General features: G+C 43.0%; 1 protein-coding gene across 1 annotated transcript in view; it reads right to left on the bottom strand.

Annotated features, from left to right (window-relative positions):
• Nucleotides 1-457, bottom strand: part of B3GALT6 (beta-1,3-galactosyltransferase 6) — a 1,531-nt gene extending 1,074 nt beyond the window's left edge. The window contains exon 1 of the mRNA XM_018553078.1: nucleotides 1-457. Coding sequence (XP_018408580.1) covers nucleotides 1-201 — 201 coding nt within the window. The 5' untranslated portion in view covers nucleotides 202-457.
• Nucleotides 458-21,852: the final 21,395 nt, after the last annotated feature.

Genomic DNA, 21,852 nt, shown 5'->3' with positions numbered 1-21,852 from the left:
CTCAGGCGGCGGCTCGCCGAACCCCTGAGGAAGGGGCAGGCGGTGGTTGGCATGTTGCTGGTGGGGGAGACCCCGGGGGCCCACGGGTTTCATGTTCTCTGTGGTACACTTGGCCAGGTACACCAGCACCATGCCGAAGAGGGCCAGCACCACCAGGCCCAGCGCCGTCTTGTGGCGGCATAGCAGCCTCAACACGTTCATGGCGGACACCGGATTCTATTTTTTTTAGGTCTCAGCCGGTCATTCTCTCACCAATAGGATTAGATTTCCCGCGCTACGGCGCCAGCTGTTCGGCGGGTCACGTGACCAGCACCGGCGCGTGAGCCGGGACCAGCACTCTCATCGGATCCTTCAGCCGGCTATGTGCAGCCCGGTGTCAGCGCTTCGCTACCTCCACTGTACAGGCTGCAGAGCCAGGCACGTCCGACATCACCGGGAGGCAGGAGTGAACCACCAAACAAGCTGATCCGGGTGGCGGCCCCGCTGCATTGTGGGAGATGTAGTTTACCAGCTTCCGGGTATCGCTTGCTGACCGACGGTGTACTGGAAGTCTGGTTACTATGGCAACAAAGGCACTCTGTACAGAACTATGTAGGGGTACCAAGCCCAATGTACCTCACATTTTGGGACACGGCAGGAAATTATTCTCATTAGAACCAATGTTTTATAATCTGTATGTTTTGTAATCTGTATCTTACATTCTGCCTTTTTTTGGTATGCTGTATAGACCTTCATAATAAAATGCACTATTTAACCACTTCAGTACCAGTATCTTAAACCCTCTTCATTACCAGGCTCATTTATTTTGTTTTTCAGTGCTATGAATGTTTTAGAATTTCACAACACTGAAACCAAATTATTTAGGGAGGACTCAACAAAACTGGAGTAAACAGATTCTGGAGCTGTTGCCCCGGGCAACCAATCAGTTTTTTCATTTAAGCTTACAAAATGAGAGATAGAAGCTGATTGGTTTGCCATGGGCAATTTCTGCAGATTTCGTCTGCTCCAGTTTTGATAAATTACCCTCCCCTCATTGTATATTATCTTTTTCTTATGTCACCTAGACTGACTTGCTCTGCCCCTTTGTTTACACTCAGGAGCTGAGCTGTCATTAGCGGCCAGCGTTCGGTAAGTGCGGACAATGGGGTTTTTTTCTTTCGTCGGGTTGACATTGTGATTGACAAGTATCTACATCCACCTGATTGGCGGTGGATTTACATCATGGGCCTTTTTGTTTTTTGTTTTTTTAATTAAAGGATTTGTCAAAAAACTGTGTGCTGTGTTTATTTACTAATAAAGGACTTTACTTATCAGTGTGGTGTATTCATTTACAATTTTACTGTTTATTTGGTGAATGAGTAGGGGTAACAACTACAAGGGGGGGCGGCGCATCAGATTATCTTAGATTCAGATAAGCCCCCCAGCCGCTGGCCCCTCACAACCACCGGTCCAGGGTTGTGGGGAATAGGCCCTTGTCCTCATCAACATGGAGACCCTGCCCCGATCATCCCCTCCTTCCTTTCCTGCTCTGCCAGGCTGCTGCTGGGATCAAGGATCTGGTAAGGGATTTTGGGGGGCACCCTACGCTTTTTATATTTTGCATGGGGTCCCTACACTGTTTTTTCAAAGTTTTCATGTTTAACAACATACTAAACTCTATACAAATAGATTTAAATGGATCCGAAAACGGATCTAACTGAACATCAAACGGATCAGAATTTCAGAAAATGGGGAAAGAAAAAACAAAATGAAACAAAATTTTCAGCCATGCACATGTCTATGTCATCGTCCTTGCTGGACAGTGGCACAGGCTTTCTGGTGGGCTATGTACACTTTTAGGTAGGCTATGTGCGCTCTCAGGTGGGCTATCCAGGCTCTCAGATGGCTGTGTGGGGTCTCAGGTGGGCTATGAGGGCTCTCAGGTGGATTATGCTAACTCTCAGGTGGGCTCTGAGAGCTCTCAGATGGCTTTGTGGGGTCTCAGGTGGGCTATGCGGGCTCTCAGGTGGACTATGCTAACTCTCAGGTGGGCTCTGAGAGCTCTTAGATGGCTTTGTGGGGTCCCAGGTGGGCTATGCGGGCTCTCAGGTGGACTATGCTAACTCTCAGGTGGGCTATGTGGGCTCTCAAATGGCTGTGTGGGGTCTCAGGAGGGCTATGCGGACTCTCAGATGGCTGTATGGGGTCTCAGGTGGGCAGATTGAGGGTGAGGGAGGCTGTGGAATGGTATCATGTTCCATATTACACCCTAAACATAGATGTAATATGGAATTAGCATTTATAATGGGTGGTAAATGACACAAAGTAGCAACGCCTGGTCATTTACACCAATATGTAGGTTTTTGTTTTTTTAGTTGGCCATGTAGAATTATTTTCCCACATCGGCATGTGAGGATACTGAAGCTTTGATTGTGAGCCAAGTCTTTAAGCCTTTCATCGCAGTAATTTGGATTCTTGCTGTAAACTGTACTCTTCCCAGCTCCAAACCGAGAAATCAGTGATTATGCGCTGTGAAGGTAGGAAAGTGTCTCTTTGATCAGTTCGCATATGTTGGCTGAATAACTAAACTCATTTCCTTAGAAAAGCAGCTGCATATCATTTCTTTGGAAAACATTCCCTCAAACCACACTTTCATATCTGTTTTATCTCGCTAGAATCAGCGGAAACCGCAAACAAATCGGATATTGGTTTTATTTTATTTGGAAACACCAAAGGGCATGATACATTACCTAGTGGAGATGTAAAGGGTCAGTCCAGTGAAAAGTGATATTTTAGTTTTTGGTAGAAGCTGGAGAGTTGCACCACCTGTCAGTTACTTATACCCGGATTGGTACACTCTCAACATTTACCTTGGTACGGACATAGACAGGAGGAAGAATCTGCGGGAGCTTGAGCATTGCACCCATGAGCCAATGATTGTGGTTGCAATGCTTTCCTGGCTCCAATGCAAAAAAAAAAACCAAAACAATATATGCTCATTTTTTCTTTGAAGAAGAAATATGCATTTATTATTTCTTCCTAAATCTGGATTTTGTCTTCACTGTGGGAGGACAATAAGTTCTTACCCTCACCATGATCTAGATGTGCTAGGGATCTGAAATGTTGCAGGTTTATAGGTGGATATCTTAGTAATATGCATGCCAATTTTTGTAGGTTGTGGTGAATTATAGTTAGAGCCAAGGGAAATGGAGTAGGTGTCATGCCGGACAAAGTTAAATACCGAGCAGTGATTAGGTTCCTCCATCTTCAAGGGAAATCTGTCCAAATAATCGAGCTGCAGAAACTGTCACTTTTGTTCGCGATTGTGGCCCCATCCACCTTACTCACCTGACCTGGCACCTTTGGACTTCTTCCTGTTTCCAAATCTGAAGAAACATTTACGGGGAAGACGTTTCCACAATGATGAGGCCGTCATTACTGAAGTTGATAAACTCCATAACAAAGACTAGAGGCCAGCACCTAAAATTGGAGGAGAAAAGATTTAAGCACAAGGGGCGTAGGGGGTTCTTCTCATTTAGAGCGGTTAGGGTCTGGAACTCGCTGCCGCAAACAGTGATTTCAGCTGAGAGTGCTGAATCATTGAAAAAGCGTTTGGTTGTTGTTTCACTTTGGAGTTTACCTGCATTGTTACCATTTATTCTATCAATAAAAACTAACATGCTGAAAAAAAAAAGCGTTTGGAGGATATCCTCAGAGACCGTAACATACAGGGGTACAGGTACACTTAAGAACAAGATCACACAGGGACTCATACACACGCATACACATGCAGAATCACATGCATACACGCAATAGGTTGAACTTGATGGACCTGTGTCTTTATTCAACCTCAAATACTATGTAACTATTGTAATGTTGGGGAGCTCACAGAGCACTCGCACAGGCTTTTCCTTTAACCAAAAGTCTTTATTATTCTTACGTAGCATAAAAGAGCTTTAATTCAGCAACATACAGTCCAATATGTCTCAGCAAGTACAGTCTTAAGTACACCTCTGTGTGATACTCACAACAATCACCCCTCGTGAGCACTCACACTGCTCTCTCAGCAGTGTGTCCACCAGGTCTCTTGGGTCACCAACCTTCCCCAGACTCCCCTGGCTGTTCCACATGCGTCCAGCATACACAGCAAGTCTGCTTGTGGTCGTGTGCCTCCTGCACACCCACACACCACTGGCTTGGCTCGACCCTCGTGTGCCTCCAGCACACACCACCAACTCCTCCTCTGAGCTCTGGTCTGAGCTCTTAATGAGGCTACTCTCAGCCACCTGATCACCAGCAACACCTGACCTCAGGACTAGAGATTTCATCCCACCCAGAACACTAAGAAATCTCCAGAGATCCAGATCCCAGCTACAATCCGGAAAAACTGGAAGAAACTGAAAGGCCAACTTCTTCACTGCAGAACTATTTGCATTCTGGAACCTCTCAGCCCCTCTGGCTGAGAGTCCTGGGTGACCATGTTGCCAGCATACTCCGTGGCATTGCCACGCACTGCCACACTATGTAACTATGATGGCTGGTTTTCCTCCAAATCTGCATACTTCTACGCAGATGGTATTTAAGGTCTGTTCCACAGATGTGAAAAGTGTGTAACCATAGGTATAGGCAGGGCAGCCATCAGAAATTTTGGGGCCCCTTACACGGCTTTAGGCCGGGCCCCCCCCCCTGCGCTGCTGGACGCAGGGCTTAGTGACGTGCTGGACGCAGGGCTTAGTGACGCGCTGGACACAGGACCCACCTGAGAGTGACCCTGCAGAGCCCACCATAGATGCTGCACAGCCCATCTGAGATTGTCTATGGTGGGCTCTGAAGGGGTCTCAGGTGGGCTGGTCAGGGCTGCATCCCTCCCCTCCCTCCTTTCCTTTCTTCCTTCCTAGCTCCTCTTACCTGCACACATGGCCTCGTCTGCCGCCGGACTGGCCAGAAGTGACGTCGCTGATGGGGCCCTAGCTTGTCTCAAAGCTGCTGGAGCGGCAATGCTAGGGCCAGGCCTCTGCCACCTCGCCCTTCACCGTCAGCCGATAGTCATGTAAGGGACCTGGGCGGGCCCCCCGGGCTGCCTGGGCCCCTTACATGAGTTTCGGCCGTACCCCCCTGATGGCTGCCCTGGGTATAGGTAACCAAGATATCCACCTATAAACCTGCATAATTTCAGATCCCTAGCACATCTAGATCTTGGAGAGGGTAAGAACTTATTGGCCTCCCTCTTATATAAGCTTAGCTGGTCTTCACTCTCATGAAGATCTGTATTCAGCAATCCCAAGCCAGAATGGAAACGCGCTTGATGCGCTGATGATACTTGAATGCTTTGTGAACACTTCCTTAATCCTCCTCAGAGTTGCATGTATGAGCTAAGAATAATAAAAAAAAAAAAGGGTAGTGTGTACTGAGCATTGGTTTCCTCCGTCCTCTCCAGTTTCAAACTTTTATTGAATCAGTTACAGAAACAGACGAAAAACAAAAAATCATCATTTGAAGGAAAATCACCGTCTGCAGGTTTTCTTACATAAAAAAAAGAGTAATTAGTGCCAAAATGTAATCAAAATGCAAAGATTATCTGATCTGGCCGGGACTTTTACTAACAACACTGCAGTTTTAGGATATTGAATTTAGACATGAAAGACATAGAAACTGATTCTAAATATAACATACATAGACCTTACTAATAAAAGAGGCCGTATGAAGGAGAGAAGATTGGTACTGTAGCCATGTGATACCCAGTAACAAGAATTGGTTTTATTGTATATATATTAGGGCAGCAACTGATGATTATTTTCATAATCGATTAGTTGGCCGATACTTTTTTCGATTAATCGATTAGTTAGCTAAAAAACAACAACTTTTATTTAAAATACACAAATGGAGTGTTGCAAACATAAAGTTTATTTCGGAATAAAACTACATGTGCCCCTTTCCGATCCTTGATTGCCAAGAACCTCTTTCAAGCCTCCCACTTTGCACGTGGGGGCACGTGGCCTTCCCTGGCATCCCTTACCGACCCTGAAGGAGTATTTGGTTTGGACCAGTGGAGAGTATTCCAAGTGAGACACTTCTTTCTTACCTTACCACCAGCGGCGTATTTTGAGACAGCGCATACATCTTTTGAGAGATTGTGCGAGTCCAGGGGACCGACGAGACATACCCTATCAGAGATCTACGCAACTCTTGTAACGCCAGCAGAGCCCGGAAAACCAGTGTTCCTGACACGCTGGGAACAAGAACTAGGGAACACGTTCTCAGATGCCCAAAGTCGGAACATTATCCACTTTGCTATGCGATCATCGATTTGCACTAAATATCAGGAGACTAATTATAAGATCCTTACGAGATGGTATCGAACACCGGAGCTCCTACATAAGATGTATGGTGGAGTTGCCAACGTCTGCTGGAGATGTAATGCGGACGGGGGAACTCTACTCCATCTCTTCTGGTCCTGCCCAGCCTTGGCACAATTCTGGTCCACGGTTTGCGACATTGTGAAGAAGTTCATGGAATCTGACTTACCATTGGACCCCTCAATTTTCCTGTTGCACAACATTCCTATGTCCAGGAAGTCCTATGCCCGATCTGTGGTATGCCACTTGATGGATGCAGCTAAATCCTGCATCCCCAGTCTTTGGAAGACTCCCTCTACCCCTACAATATCTATGTGGATACACAGAGTGGAGATTAGGGTAATGGAAGACATTATTCTGTCCTCTCAGGTTAGGCAAGAACGCTACTCTAGGACATGGTTTTACTGGTTGGAGTACATGGATTTCCCTGAGGGCAGAGCATACTCTGTATGATCTCCCTCATTTAACTGGCTCCTTGGGGAGGGCCCAGTGAGTGACCCGCTTGACAGGCTCTACCATGTCCCACTGCCCTATGCCTCCTCGTTCACACTTACTTACTGGTCCTGCCCTCCCTCTCGTTTGTATACCTCCTTCTTCATTCCTCTCCCGTCCTGATGTTGTCTGATGTTCTGCCCCTCCCCTCACCCCCGTGAAAGCAGACAGGTAGACCCCGTGGTTTATCCTCCTCTGTGAATGGAACCATGGCTTATCATACAATATGACATTTAAGATGTACATTACAATCCCCCCCCCCCAAAAAAAAAAGAAAATGCAGATGCAGCATATGAAGTTATGCTGTTGATGTTTGATCCTTAGCCACTTAGGCGATTGGGGATAGCTGATGTAGCTTTACTTATTACGCATATGTTTGTATATGTCTACTTATTACGTTTGCAACACTTGATTGTGTATGTGTTGTATGTTTATTGTAAAATGTTGGCTCTAAATAAAGAATTAAAAAAAAAACTGCATGTGCAAGTTTTTGCAATCGCACTGCACTGGCATGCATGGCATTGTGGTACCGCCCCTTCCAGTGTGATCGCACTGCAGACAGGAGGCACGCTTGGGGTGCCACTCAATTGAGTGGCACTGAAATGCACCTCCCGCAGCAGAATCTGCCAGGCCGAAACCGAAAATGACTTGTATTCTCACCTTTATAATTGTTTTTATTATTTAATTAGTTTCATGGATTTAAAATAATCTGAATTAAAAAACTCCAAGCTAATATAATAAAGTAACCAAATTTTTATTTCAAATAACACACCAAAATTGGTCAAAAAACACAATTACTGTATATATAAAAAAAAATTGCTTTTTTTTTAAAAAAAGTCAACGTTTTTGTACGTAGGTGCACCCAACTTGTGTTTCCGTTAGTATGCGCGCATTCGCAGAGGCGGAGGACTTTAATTTTATTTAACTTAACTTAATTGCTATCACATAAGGGTCGTATGATTGAATGATTTATTTTCTTACAGCAAAGACCCTGTCGAATATAATGGCGGCAGTTGCAAAGCTTTATGTTGCAAAATATTAGCACAACTCTTTATCAAACCCAAAATTTCAATAAAAAATACACAAACTATTTTTAATGCACAAAAACACCAAAAAGATGAGGTTGTGGCGAATAAATAGATACCCAACATACCAAGCTTAAAAATGGCATGTGCCTGAAATGACAACAAAATACGGTACCACAAATTGTCCTTAGGCGACACTATAAAAGCCTGTTTAGAGTTAACCGTGAATATTGGCCCTAGAATTATTGCTCTCACTCCGGCACGTGCGGTGATACCTAACACATGCGGCACGATGGTCGTTTCATATGCGTGTTTCTGTCAGTAATTTTGTGGGAGCGGGAGACTTTAAACATTTTGTTTAGGTATTTTTACATTTCTTTTTATTTAACTTTATTTTTTTAACTTAACTTAATTTCTATCACCTAGGGGGCTCACAAGTCTCTTATGTGATAGCACATTGGAGGTGACAGGTACCTTTTAAGGTGACATTAGGGGTCAATTAGACGTCTAATGTCACAGTTGTCACCTTTGCACTTCACAGAAGCTGATCATACACAGATTGTGCTTGATTAGCCTTTTTTCCCGGCTACTCTGGCTGGGGAATGACAGTTGAGAAGCTGGAAGTGATGCAATCACCGTCACTTCTCGCTTCATTCTATGGGGAGGAGATTAGTGAATGGATGTTCGCTGGTCTGTCCCTGCTCCACACTGACAGCCATGATGCCGGTCCTGGGCCTGCAGGAGAGACACTCAAGGCAGGGAGTGTCGGACAGGGGTTGCTGTGTTTTTATGGGCCCTGGAAGAGATCTGTCAATAGAAAACGAAGAACACTAGCACTCAGAGAATGATGTTCAAAATTCAGTGTTCATTTAATAAAACACATCATCACAGATAACACATTGGCAACATTTCAGGGGCCACGCAGGGTCCCTTCATGCGTGGCCCCAAAACGATGGCTATGTGATATCTGTGACAATGTGTTTTTATTAAATGAACACCGAATTTTAAAACATCATTCTCTGAGTGCTGGTGATCTTCATTTTCTACTCACTGATCTGCATGGCACCATGCGTGATTATCATTCCAAGCACCACCATTGCTACTGGTCCATGATGCTGTAAGGAGTGCAGGGGGACACATTGGTATACCCTGGAAGGGATTTGGCAGCTTTTTGGCCACCAGAATCACTTCCAGTGTAAAGCTGAGTCAGTCAGGTAAATAGATTGTAGCTGTTTACTGGGGCCCACAGCCAGCGACGTAAGACTTACAGTGCCGGCAGCGAAAGGGTTAAAGGATATCCTAAACTAGGTACTGATAACCTGACTCTCAGCTAAGATCTTTATTAAAAGATGTAGCTGTGAAAACAGCCAAAATATAAAATACGATACCGTCACTGACCTAATTGATAAATAAGATTCTTTAAAAGGAAATGTTCCATTCAAGTCCCTGATAGGGCCTAAATGGCTTACTAAAAAAAAAATTATGCAATTACACAGAATATCGACTTGTCGCCACGGTTTTGTTTCCCAACATCCTCTTTTTATGTAAGAGCCGACAATGTTGGGTAATCTCACTTTGATCAGTGACCTGAACGCAAGATCGGTGTTTAATAAAAGCTCCACTGAAAGCTTCGACCTATAAGCCATCACCAGATAATACGTGCACTTTGTAATTCTATCTACCGGTTCTGCTTGTAGGCACATCAATCACAATCGGCCCTGTAGACTTCGCTTGGTGTTGCACGGTCCTTGAGCTAAGACCCTGGTGGAAATTGGAAACATATTTTAACTGTTTATGTGATCGTTCCCAAGTCCTAAATTGCTTCAGAAGGATTTATACTAAGTGCAAAATAAATTCACTTCTGGTCCTATTTAAGCTGTACGGTGCAGGAAATAATGACCGCTCCTAAATTGGAATATCAAGTTAAAATCAGAAAAGCCCTAAGCTAATTTCCATGTAAGTGGATGTAAGGGATATGCTTGTGTTCCTCTGAAATATACAATCAGGGTGAGACAAGGGGGCCGGCAAGGTTTTTATTATAGCATCATATTTTTCATTTATAGCCGGCTGTAGATGTGCATCATTTGTGGCAGTCAGACCATGTAGGGATTAGGGGTCGAATCCACCCAGAACTGGGTATATTACATATGTAATGTATAGATAGACCCAAATTGTATCACTTTATAGGATTATATTTTATAATTCTTTAACTCTCATAGCTCTATAACTCTCATAACTCACATAGTTTCTAAACCCTCCTTTTTTTGCCTATATTTACTGCTAGCAAGCAGTAGATATAGGCACAAAGTAAAAAAAAACAAAAAAAACACTTTAACAGCAGTTTAAACTTACCCCTGTCTTCGCCCCGCGCTCCCGCCCGAGAATCCGAAACTGCTCGGGCGGCCGCAAAGCATCTTGGGGTGGGTGCATGCGTAGTTCGGATTTTCGGCCTGGAGACGAGCAGAGACGCAAGGTAAGTCTATGGACGTGTGCACCCGCATGCAGACACTGCGGGATTGGAAGTGCCAGCAAGGACAGAGGAGTCATCGCTGGATCGGAGAGCTGCCGCACCGCTGGAGGGACAGATGAAAACATGGGGAAAGAAGAGGAAGATCGGATTAAGAGACATCATTTAAGGTAAGTGCTAACATTAACATTGGGGGGAGGGAAACATTTTTTTGACTTTAATGTCACTTTAAGGAACTAGGGGGAATTTAAAAAACTTACCCTTGCAGTGGGGCTACCCCATAATTCTGTTGATCAAATAGCCAACACATTTCGGGGGCAGACACAACACCCTTTCTCAGGACTTGGAAACGATGAGAATGAAGGAGTGGACTCCGGAAAAAAAAGAGAATTAGATCTCATTGAAGCCATGGATAACTCTCCCAAAATGCGCATATTGGTTGTTTGCTCGACACATTTATGAAACCTTTTTATGGACTCTAACATTTCATTTGGTCTGGGGCTCTTCTGTTTTCTGTCTCCAAACTTTGATTTCTGGCACTTCCTTTTTCAGGGGGGCAATGCTTACCCACAACCTTACAGTGCAGCAGTGGCATTGTCATCTCGACCTGCATGCTCACGAAACTTAGCTTCAAGCTGCCCTGCAAATGCACAATGTGCCTGCAAGACTATTCAGCTAATGGGAGGGCGTTAAACTTTGATAAGTGGGAGTGCGGTCACTGGGGTTAGAGGACCTTTAAGTGATACAGATGCCAGCTGCACACCATACAGTGACCAAAGTGGTAAGAGGGTACTAGTAGGGACAGCAGCGGTTGGTGCCATGCAGGATCTCAATGTAAGAAGATGAAAAGTCACCAGCACTCCATTGAAGATGAAAATGTGAGCTCATTATTGGTGATGTGTCACATGATCACTATGTTGCCTTGAGGAAGGGACCTGGCGTGGCCCTGAAACGTTGGCCTCTATGTGGCACAATGCCAATACAGAGATCACATTTGCATCTTCTTTCATTGAGATCCTGCACGGCACCATCTGCTGCTGTTACTACTAGGACCACCCTACCACTTTGGTCATACTGCTGTATGGTGTGCATCTGGCATCTGTATCATTTCAAGGTCACCAAAACTGACATGCTCTCCCTGTCCAGCTCTGAGAGAGGAATGGAAAATGTAGTCAGGTGTCCCCCGTATATCCAGTCACGTGGTCAAGTCATGAAGTACCAGGCACTACCTTCAGCTCTGGACACATTGGGGGAATAAAGGAAAGGTAAGTGTGTGCTGCTTGGAATAGGCGGCTTTAAGCAGTGGTTCTCAACCTGTGTAACCTCAGGACCCACATTGGTCCTTGGTCATTGAGTGGCGACCCAAGGGCTTTGTGTCATTGGTCTTACCCGATGTTAGCTTTATCCTATGAATGAAGTGTTGTATGAAACCATTGTTGTGATGCATTGAAAATCCAGATACTTTCATATATGACCCTGACAGCGTCAGGACCCCAGGATTGTGGCTTCAAGTCTTTTTTCAGGTGCTGGGAACCTTTTTCTACCATTTCATATTTGTCCTGCAGGTGGCACACTTGGTATGTGCACTTCACAACTTCTTCAAGGAAACAACATCAACTGTATTTTAGAAATGTCAGCAGAAAACAAAACAAAAAAATCTACATTATTACCTCCATTTGCTGGAATTGCTTCTGCGAAATGTGTATGACAGTAATGGTAAACGGCACGTTACGTGTTTAAACCACCTTACAATTTATGGAGATCCCAGATGTGGCTCCAAATGTCAGTTTTAGGTCAGTTATATAGAAAGTAGTTTTTTTTCGAAGGGCGGTCTATTGATCAAAGACTATACATGGTAAATTTAGCCGTTCAGGGCAGAGATGAAGCACAAAGACATTAACCACAGCAGCCAATCAGATTTCAACTCACTGAAGTCAAATTTGTGAAAGGTAAGCTCTTATTGGTTGGTTTAGTTTATTGCACCTTATGTTTGCTCAGCTGAAAAAGCCGCATTGTGTAAATGTGCAGAAAGAAGTGCCTAGTATATACAGTAGATTTCCTTCCTTTCCTAATGTCATGAAGGGTAATGATTTTGGAATCAGCAATGGCAGCTTCCATGTTTCTATCCTCGAGGGTTCAAATGTCATATCTAAATCATGGCCATGCTTCAGAGAATCTTCTGCTTTCATTTAATAATTTTGCTAAAAACTGTTGCTGAGAAATAATATCTTATTAATTATTTACATTATATATAATTCATTAATTCATTAATATAACTAATTTACTGCTGCTGTGGCCCATTATTTTTATCAAAAAAGTTAACTGGGCCCCACTGTAAGGAATATTTTTTATTATGGTGCCTGGAGTGTGGGCTTTAAAGTATAATTAAAGCCTTTTTTAGTTTTGGATTCAGTAGGGAATGGTTAGACCTGTGTTTTTTTTCCTGCAGTTTTTGTCTCATTAGGGAGATTTCCTTTCACATCCTGTCCTACAGACACAAAGAGGTCTATTTATAAACAGCTGAGCTATTGACCCTAGATGGAGGTAAGGAGCATAGGAAATTAATACATATTTCCTATGCTCCGCAGCACCATCTAGTGGCTATGATGCGGTATTAAAGAAGACATTCAAAAATATATTCAACATACATTGCCTGGCCAAACAAAAAGTCACACACTGTAATATTTCGTTGGACGGCCTTTGGCTTTAATTAAAGCATGCATTCGCTGTGGCGTTGTCTCGATAATCTTATATAATGTCACAACATTTATTTCAGTCCAGAGTTGTATTACTTTTTCACCAAGATCTTGTAGTGATGATGGCAGAGTCGGACCACTGTGTAAAGTCTTCTCCAGCACATCCCAAAGATTCTCAATGGGGTTAAGGTCTGGACTCTGGTGGCCATTCCATGTGTGAAAATGATGTCTCATGCTCCCTGAACCACTCTTCCACAATCTGAGCCCGATGAATCCTAGCATTGTCATCTTGGAATATGTCCATGCCATCAGGGAAGAAAAAACCCTTTGATGGAAAAACCTGGTCATTCAGTATATTCAGGTAGACAGCTGACCTAATTTTTTGGACACTTCACTGATCCTAGACCTGACCAACTGAAGCAACCCCAGGCCAACACTGCCCGAAATCCAGGTGGCGACTTTTTTTGTAGTGTAGTTGGCTGGCTATCATACTGACCCTCTGCCTTCAATACTATAAGTCAGAGATCTAAGGTGGGCTGAATGATGCTAAGGGTTTTCCACCAGTGATTATTCGCCAGGCTGTGAGTCTGTGGGGGACAGCGCTTAAAATAAGGGGAGTTTTTTTATTATAAGCTGCTTATAACTTTATAAGCTGTAGTTGGGCTTTAACTGGGCTTTTACAGTGTAGTGGTTCACTAAGAGCCTATGAAGGCACCGGGTCTGCAGAACTTTAGGCTCTATTATTTATTGTCATCTTGGAATATGCCCAATGTGCCATCAGGGACGAAAAAATCCATAGATGGAAAAACCTGGTCATTCAGTATATTCAGGTTGGCAGCTGAACTCATTTGTTGGGGACAAATTGTTGCTGAAATTAGACCTGACCAACTGAAGCAACCCTAGATTATAACACTGCCCAAAAGCCAAGTGGTGACTTTTTTTTTTGGCCAGGCAGTGTATAAAGAAAATTTGGAAAAGAACGTTTGTTTTGTGCATCCATTCTCCCAGAGGGAACATTCAAAGAGATTTGCATGGCCAATGGCTCTGTCAATCATTTATAAATAGACCCCAAAGAAGTGAGAGAAAATATGTCCAAAGTAACTGAAAATCGCATCTTAGGCAGATGACACGGCAACAAGTGTCCCCATTAGAGAGGTTCCCTGTATTCCTGTTTTGGTGGCAAGTATAACATTTTGGATTTCACATCACTTTCTGTACTAGTGACAATGGTCACCAGGTTCCAACCCTTTCCCACAAAATGTTTCAGATTTGGATACACTTTAATGCATTTTTAAACAACCTTTTAATAACTATATAGTGTCAGATATATATTTTCTAGCTACAGCCATTTGTTCTGAGTTTGATAGCTAGAGTAAGTAGAATCTCCAAGCCATGTCCAAACCTGTTCTCCCATGTCAAACAGATTCACTGTATAGTGACTACGGCAGTGTATAAGGAGACAGCTGTCAAAGTGCATTAAAAGTTAATTAATTAAATTTCAGAAGTAACTAATCCATTTGACATGGTTAGAACAATAACCTAAAGAAGGACACAACTTAGTCACATGAAAAATTTGCATTTCAGGTGAGCGGTGACACACCCCAACTACTGAGTGACTCTAAACTTCCTAATGGCCCATCGTTATGATGGGTAATCTTTCTGGCCACTGTCAGTAGATCAAAAAGGAGGGGAGTCCCCCAAGGGGACACATAGAACACAATGGTTACGTTGGCAGGGGTTATCAGAAGATTCTGCACACTCAGATATAACATGTAGTTCTTTAATATGGGATCCCAGTCAACTTTGAAAGTCCAAGTCTAACTTCCTTTGAAAAGATAAAGTCCCCCATCCTGTTTACCAGTGGGGCATCATACAGAAACCTTTCTGCATCTCACTTTCCCAGGTCAAAGTGACAACAGAAGGGGCTGCCAGCACCTGCCTGACCTACATCTAAATCTTCTGTACATTGGCTCTTAACATGTATGTGAAGCCAAAACCTTTTGTTTAGTAGTTTTAGAGTAAGGAACGCTTCTGATTCATATCAAGTATTTTTTGCTGTCTGTGTCCAGCTGGGGAGATTTCCTTTCACTTCCTATTCTGGAGAAAGAACTGGAAATCAGAGGAAATTTCTCCAAAAAGTACAGAATACCCATCCTAGAGAGCTGAACAAGGGTCCCCATTTGAGGATTTTCTCTTACCTATTGCTTTGATGACAAGCATCAAATCCCTGTGCATCTGGCAGGTATTGGAATTGAAGGAAGCCGGATCCACCCCAGTATTGCTCAAGGCCCCAAGTCCTTCTGAATGAGGCCCAGGACAATGATGGTGTTAGGCTGGTAGTGGCCCCTGGCGCGGTGAGATCCTGCCTCACTGGAGTTGGGTTTTTTGGCAATGCAGCTCAAACTGAGTGGTAAACTTTATCTAAACACAGGTGCCAGACTGATAGCAGACAAGAACCATAAGGGAAAGTTGAAAAGAAAAGGAGAGTTCAAGAGGATGTGAAACTCAATATTTTTGAGTTTCACTTCACTTTATGACTCGGAGACAATGGCCACCAGGATAAATAGAGAGCGACACAGACAGCAATTTAAACTTAACACAACGGCTAACCCTTCCCCACTTTAACCAAAACTAAAAAACAAATTGCCCTTGTGCATCTACACAGTCTGCACCATATCTGCCTGTCTTGGCTACATTATGGGAGGCAGGGGAGAAAATCAAGTTTACTATTGTGTTCCAATGGGTCATTGATGCAGGGGGGAGCATTTGATGGGATTCCCTTGCTGCCTCGCATTACTAAGACCCATGAAAATAACTCTGAAGTTCAGTGCAGAATGGAGGGGTTCAGCACAGCTGTCTAGTATTAAAGAGGGTCAGCTACTGAACTGTATATCAGCTGGTTTCCATATGCACAAAATATTGTTTAAGATGGAAACTGATGTAATTTTATGATCTCACTACGTATTTTTGAAGCAATATTCAATTTTTTTTTAAATTAATATATGTTTGCATAATACACAGCTATTTCTAATTTAAAGAAAAAGTGTACCATGTAAATCTAACACTGTAAGTAAGAAACAGGCAATTCATTTGCACGTCTGTCAAGTCCATAAAGATGACTTCATATGTTCCGTAAATATGACATATATTCTACCCCTGACACAAATTCCATAGTCAGATGATTGCTATGCAGGTCAGGCCAGACATATGTTATCTAAACAGTTCATCCTTCAAGATTCCTCCCCTGAACAGTAATCCCTGTAATATGCCTCAATTTTAATGCTTTTTCCCCTAAAGCACACTTCTGTTCTACTGTAATTAAAGAGCAACTCTAACTAGGTTCATACAAATTTCAAACAATATTCTATAGAGTAGGGTAACTCAAATACATTTGTCATCCAATGTATTTAAAGCTTAAAGAGGGCAGAAATACTTTCCAGAGCCTAAAGTTCTGCAGACCCGGTGCCTTCATAGGCTCTTAGTGAACCACTACACTGTAAAAGCCCAGTTAAAGCCCAACTACAGCTTATAAAGTTACAAGCAGCTTATAATAAAAAATTCCCCTTATTTTCAGCGCTGTCCCCCACAGACTCACAGCCTGGCGATTAATCACTGGTGGAAAACCCTTAGCATTATTGAGCCCACCTTAGATCTCTGACTTATAGTATTGAAGACAGAGGGTCAGTATGATAGCCAGCCAACTACACTACACTACAAAAAAAGTCACCACCTAGATTTCGGGCAGTGTTGGCCTGGGGTTTTTCCATCAAAGGGTTTTTTCTTCCCTGATGGCATGGACATATTCCAAGATGACAATGCTAGGATTCATCGGGCTCAGATTGTGGAAGAGTGGTTCAGGGAGCATGAGACATCATTTTCACACATGGAATGGCCACCAGAGTCCAGACCTTAACCCCATTGAGAATCTTTGGGATGTGCTGAAGAAGACTTTACACAGTGGTCTGACTCTGCCATCATCACTACAAGATCTTGGTGAAAAAAGAATGCAACTCTGGATGGAAATAAATGTTGTGACATTACCTAAGCTTATCCAAAAAGATGCCACAGCGACTGCGTGCCGTAATAAAAGCTAAGTAAGTCACATTTTTTTGGCCAGGCAGTATATCAGGCAGTGTATCAGAAGAAGCTCCTATGAAAGTTTTTATTTTATTTTTAGTTTCATAATGACATGACTCTATGCTATGCAGCTTTTCTTTTACGTGTGCATCCAATCTGCAGTAAGTTCTAACATCACCATACATACTGTATCTATCTTAAGCAATTTTAGATGTAACTATGCAATACAAGGGCCGAACTAAACTTTCCAATTAATTGGTATCCAAACAGGCCCCTTGCACTACATAGTTGTTGGTAGAGCTAAAGGAGATTGTAACATGATTGGTAGACATGTGCAATTTGTTTTGTTCTAAATCAGAATTTGGATGAATTTTCCGAAATTCGGACATTCAGACAAACATTCAGTTTCCCCAAACTTGGATTTCCGTTTCCGAATTTCGGATCCCGTCTGATTTTCGTTCAAAAACAAAACTGAATTGGACATGTGACTTATCACTTATCAGATGTGTTTTTCAGTTTAATGCATCTGAACGGGTCTGAACACGAGTTTTCGTTAATGCAACATGGGAGCCATATACACTATATACATATAATACTAAAGCTGAGGCTCCCAGACCCAAGTGGCATTCGGGAGCTCCCGAATGCAATTCGGAAATTCGGATCTTGAATGCCATTCGGGTCTAGGAGATTCAGCTTTAGTATTAATATCTGTGAATGGTTTTCAGTGGGGTTCGCAAGGAATATTCGTAAACTCATCCGAAACTAACAAAAATCGGATTTCGTCCGAATTCGAAACCCGAACCGAATTGAATTTCGGATCCGAATCCCGAAATAACAAAATATCCGAACCAAATTTTTGTCTAATGTTTGATGGGCTTAAGTACATGACATGAACACGTTAACTTGGCTTTTTACAGGAAACGTTTAGGGAGCATTCAGAAGATGAGGACACCAAGAGGGTTATTCACTAATGAGCCGAAGGATCCAGCTGTAGCTTCGGCTAAACCTTCGGCTCGCTTCGGCCGCCTGCGCCCTTCGGTTCAGTTGAACCGAAGGGCTGCTGTACGCGCTATTCACAATAGCCCATACAGCAACCGAAGGCAGCCGAGCAGCTATTCACTCACTGCGGTCCGGCCCCTATTAGAATAGGGGCAAACGGCAGCTCAGTCGATCCAGATGTTGGATCAGCTGAGTCGAGCTCACTCTGCACTTTGGCTCAGCCAAACACAGCCGAACACGATGTACGGCTGAAATCAGCTGTACTGAGCCGGAGTGAATAGCCGAAGGTCGTTCGGTTCTGTTCACTTTGGCTCGGTTATTCACTTGGCTGCCTTTGGCAGCTAAGTGAATAACCCCCCGAAAATTCATTTATCTGGACAGATAGCTACACAAGACGATTTTTAGGATACCAATAAGAGTGAACAGGCCACGTTCTCCAAGTTGAATTTCCATATCTGACTCGCTGTACTTGTGAGGCGGAAAGGGCATCATGCCACCGGTTAAGGATCTGCTTGAGAACTGAAATAATTAAAGCTTTATTTGGTAAACATAAACAGTCATGTACAGTGTTTCCTGTGTACCAAGCATTGTATGCTGATATAAATCATAACACATCACTGGCACAACCACTGCTTGTATAGTGATTGTATAACCTAGAATACATAAACAAACTCTACATCCTTTATTGCTACAATCAAAAAATCCTCCTCTTGGCAATGAAATAGAGAACGTGGGGCCGATGTGAGGCGACAATGAGTCTTCCTGCAGTGCCTTCAGGGCATGGAGGAGGGAGGAGGTTCAATTCATGGTGAGAGCAGAGTGTTCTCTATGCTGGGATCACCAACCTGTCTCCTTCTTATGTGTAAAATAAGGAAAAGATAAAATTCTAGGTAGTCTTTTTTTTTTTAAGGTAAATATGTGTAATTCGGCTTAAAGTGGAACTAAAGCCTCTAAGGATCCTCTAAAAAATTGCCATCATATAGAATTGTACAGTTTATTTGCACATTATGGCAGACCTAAGCTGCTCATGCACTCCGCTTCTTTTCACGTGAGAAAAGGTGCTTGATAACCCTATCCACGCTGAACAGGCATGAATGGGGGAATCTTCTCTGCCGGCTATTGAAATCTGAACAGTGAGTACAGCTGACGGTGGCACCACTTGCCTTTCCCTTACTCCTCTCTCGTCCACTCACAGATCTTATAGTATTCTTATCCAGAATATAAAGCATTCTGTGGAGGAGGGTGATCCTGTCACTCATCCACAAAACCTACATCGGCGCCACTTGCCTTCCCCTTCCTCTTCTCTTGTCTATTCACAGATCTCATAATATTCCTATCCAGAAGGGAAAGTGTTCTGTGATTGGAGGAGGGTGACCCTGTTATTCATCTACCTTTTCTTCATCTGCACCACTTGCCTTCCCCTTCCTATTCTCTCGTTCATTCACAGATCTTATAGTATTCTTATCCAGAATGGAAAGCATTCTGTGAATGGAGGAGGGTGATCCTGTCATTTATTTAACCATCCTCCATCCGCAGAATGCTTTGTATCCCAGGTAAGTATACCACGAGATCTGTGAATAGGCAAGAGAGGAGGAAGTGGAGGGCGAGCGGCACCGATGGTTCACAGATGCAGCCTATGATCATCCGGGACTTAAGATCACCATCTGTGAACCATGTGAAGTGGGGAGTATCCAGCGGCTGTAGAGGTAACATTTCTACACAAAGCAGCACCCAGCAGGACATAGGACACTTCATTAGAGGTTAGTTATGTCCCTAGTGCTGCATAACCCCCCAAAAAATAGCTAAACTTCAGCTATGAAATCCTCATGTGCAACAGATTTGAAGTGCCGGGAATGCTTGCCGTGGTGAGCCAATGTGAACAAGCGTGGAATAACATTAAAGGGTATCTATGGTGAAAAACTAAAGCTTAATATGTACTTCTATATTGTGTTTCAACGATCCCACTGCTAATAGCCATATCTATGTAGAAGTTTGTAAAATTCTTCCTCGATGCACTCAACCCTGTTGAGTATGCACTTTTATGTCACCACTCTCACAGAGCCAGTCTTCTGAACTTCAGCTCAACATCTGAACAATGTATCATTATCATTGCTTGCAGGAAGCAATGCATGATAGGAGATATGGTCTTGAGAAATAGAGATAGCATCACATCAAGCAGCAGGGAAAATGTAAAGCACATTGGGGATCCAGAAAGTGATGGGCAGAAGGAAGGCAGCACTCACTACATAAAAGGGAATTTTTCAAGTAAGCTTTGATTGCATTATCAAAAACAACTCTAGTATGTATTACTATTACAATGTTGGTGTTATAACAGGAGAGGATATGATGGGATTTTACGATTCCTTTAAGACGATTAGGCCCAGCGGCTCTAACCTGGATCTGGACTGCCCACTGAACAATGGCAGGGAGCGTGACCCAATCTAGCGATCACAGAGGTAGCAAATTAAAACTACTGCAAACGACTGAATGAGTAACTGCCCGAAGAACCGATCATTTGCTGCTTTATAAATAGGTTCCATTCACCATGAATTTTTGCACAGCTTTGCACGTTAGGTAGATGGTTCTGTTCCAGTTTTTCTATTTTTATGATGATTCTTAGAATTCATACGGAAAAATAGTTTTATTCAGCTAGACACCGTGCTAGTGTGATATATGAGTTGAAGCTATCAAGGTAGTGACTGACATCATAACCCAAAAATGTAATTATGCTGTTTTAATTAGACTTCATTAAATAGTGGAGGGGGAAAAAAAAAACAAGCACGTTAATTACTTTAATAAAGTGCCTTGTGAACAAAACCAGTTCTTGTCTCTGTCTGGATCCTGAGACAGGAATAAGGTAACATGCCATGTTATGAGTTTTGGAGACTTTATACAGTCTGTCCTTTCCCAACCTGTCTCCCTCCCTGGGCTCAGTGCTGCCTTTCTCTCCTGGGGTACAGGAGCAAGTGCGTCATGTCTGTCCTCGTCGTATCGCCGCAACGTGTGTGATTGGGTTAACCCTTCCATGTCTGGAACTACTTCTTCAGAGTTAGAAGGATATATACATATATATATACAGTATATATAAATATACGGTATATATATCTTTGCTTTTGGTTTTATTTATGTATTATTTATTACAGTTATATATATACCGATAATTTATGTAGCGCTTTACATACTGCACATTCACATCAGTCCCTGCCCTCAAGGAGCTTAAAAGTCCCTATCGCACATGCATACAGGGCCAATTCAGATAGGAGCCAATTAACCTTTCAGCAATCTTGGTTAGTTCTCTATGTCTTTACAGAAAAGCACAGTATGCAATGTACATCCAGTCCTTTTATAACATATGTAACTACACTATAACTCTATCTTTCCCTATCATGCTGTAAACTGTCCCCAGCTTAAGAAAATAACACCAATAACCCCTCTCAGTCTGCAGTTGCTCTTACACAACTATATGTCCCAGCGTTCTCAAGGTCCACAGGTTGTTCCTATAAGCAACCATGTTATCTGTGTATAATTACACACGCTGAAGGGTGTATTTACAAAACAAATCGCAGAGCCATTCGTCCTTCATAATTGCATGTACATTCGTTCAGTGCGAATGGAGGCAAATGTAATATCAGGAAAACACCACATTGTGGCCACTAGAAAGACCCAATAAATACTTCTTTCCAATGCTCCTCAGCACCATCCAATATGTCTGTGGTATGGTATGATAACTTGTGAATGGCTCTGTGTGCTGCACAATAAAT

The sequence above is a fragment of the Nanorana parkeri genome, unplaced genomic scaffold, assembly GCF_000935625.1.
Source record: "Nanorana parkeri isolate BGI_ZX_2015 unplaced genomic scaffold, ASM93562v1 scaffold109, whole genome shotgun sequence".
Taxonomy (NCBI): Eukaryota; Metazoa; Chordata; class Amphibia; order Anura; family Dicroglossidae; genus Nanorana; species Nanorana parkeri.
Note: the sequence above shows the minus strand (reverse complement) of the source record. Positions and strands in the feature narration are given on the sequence as shown.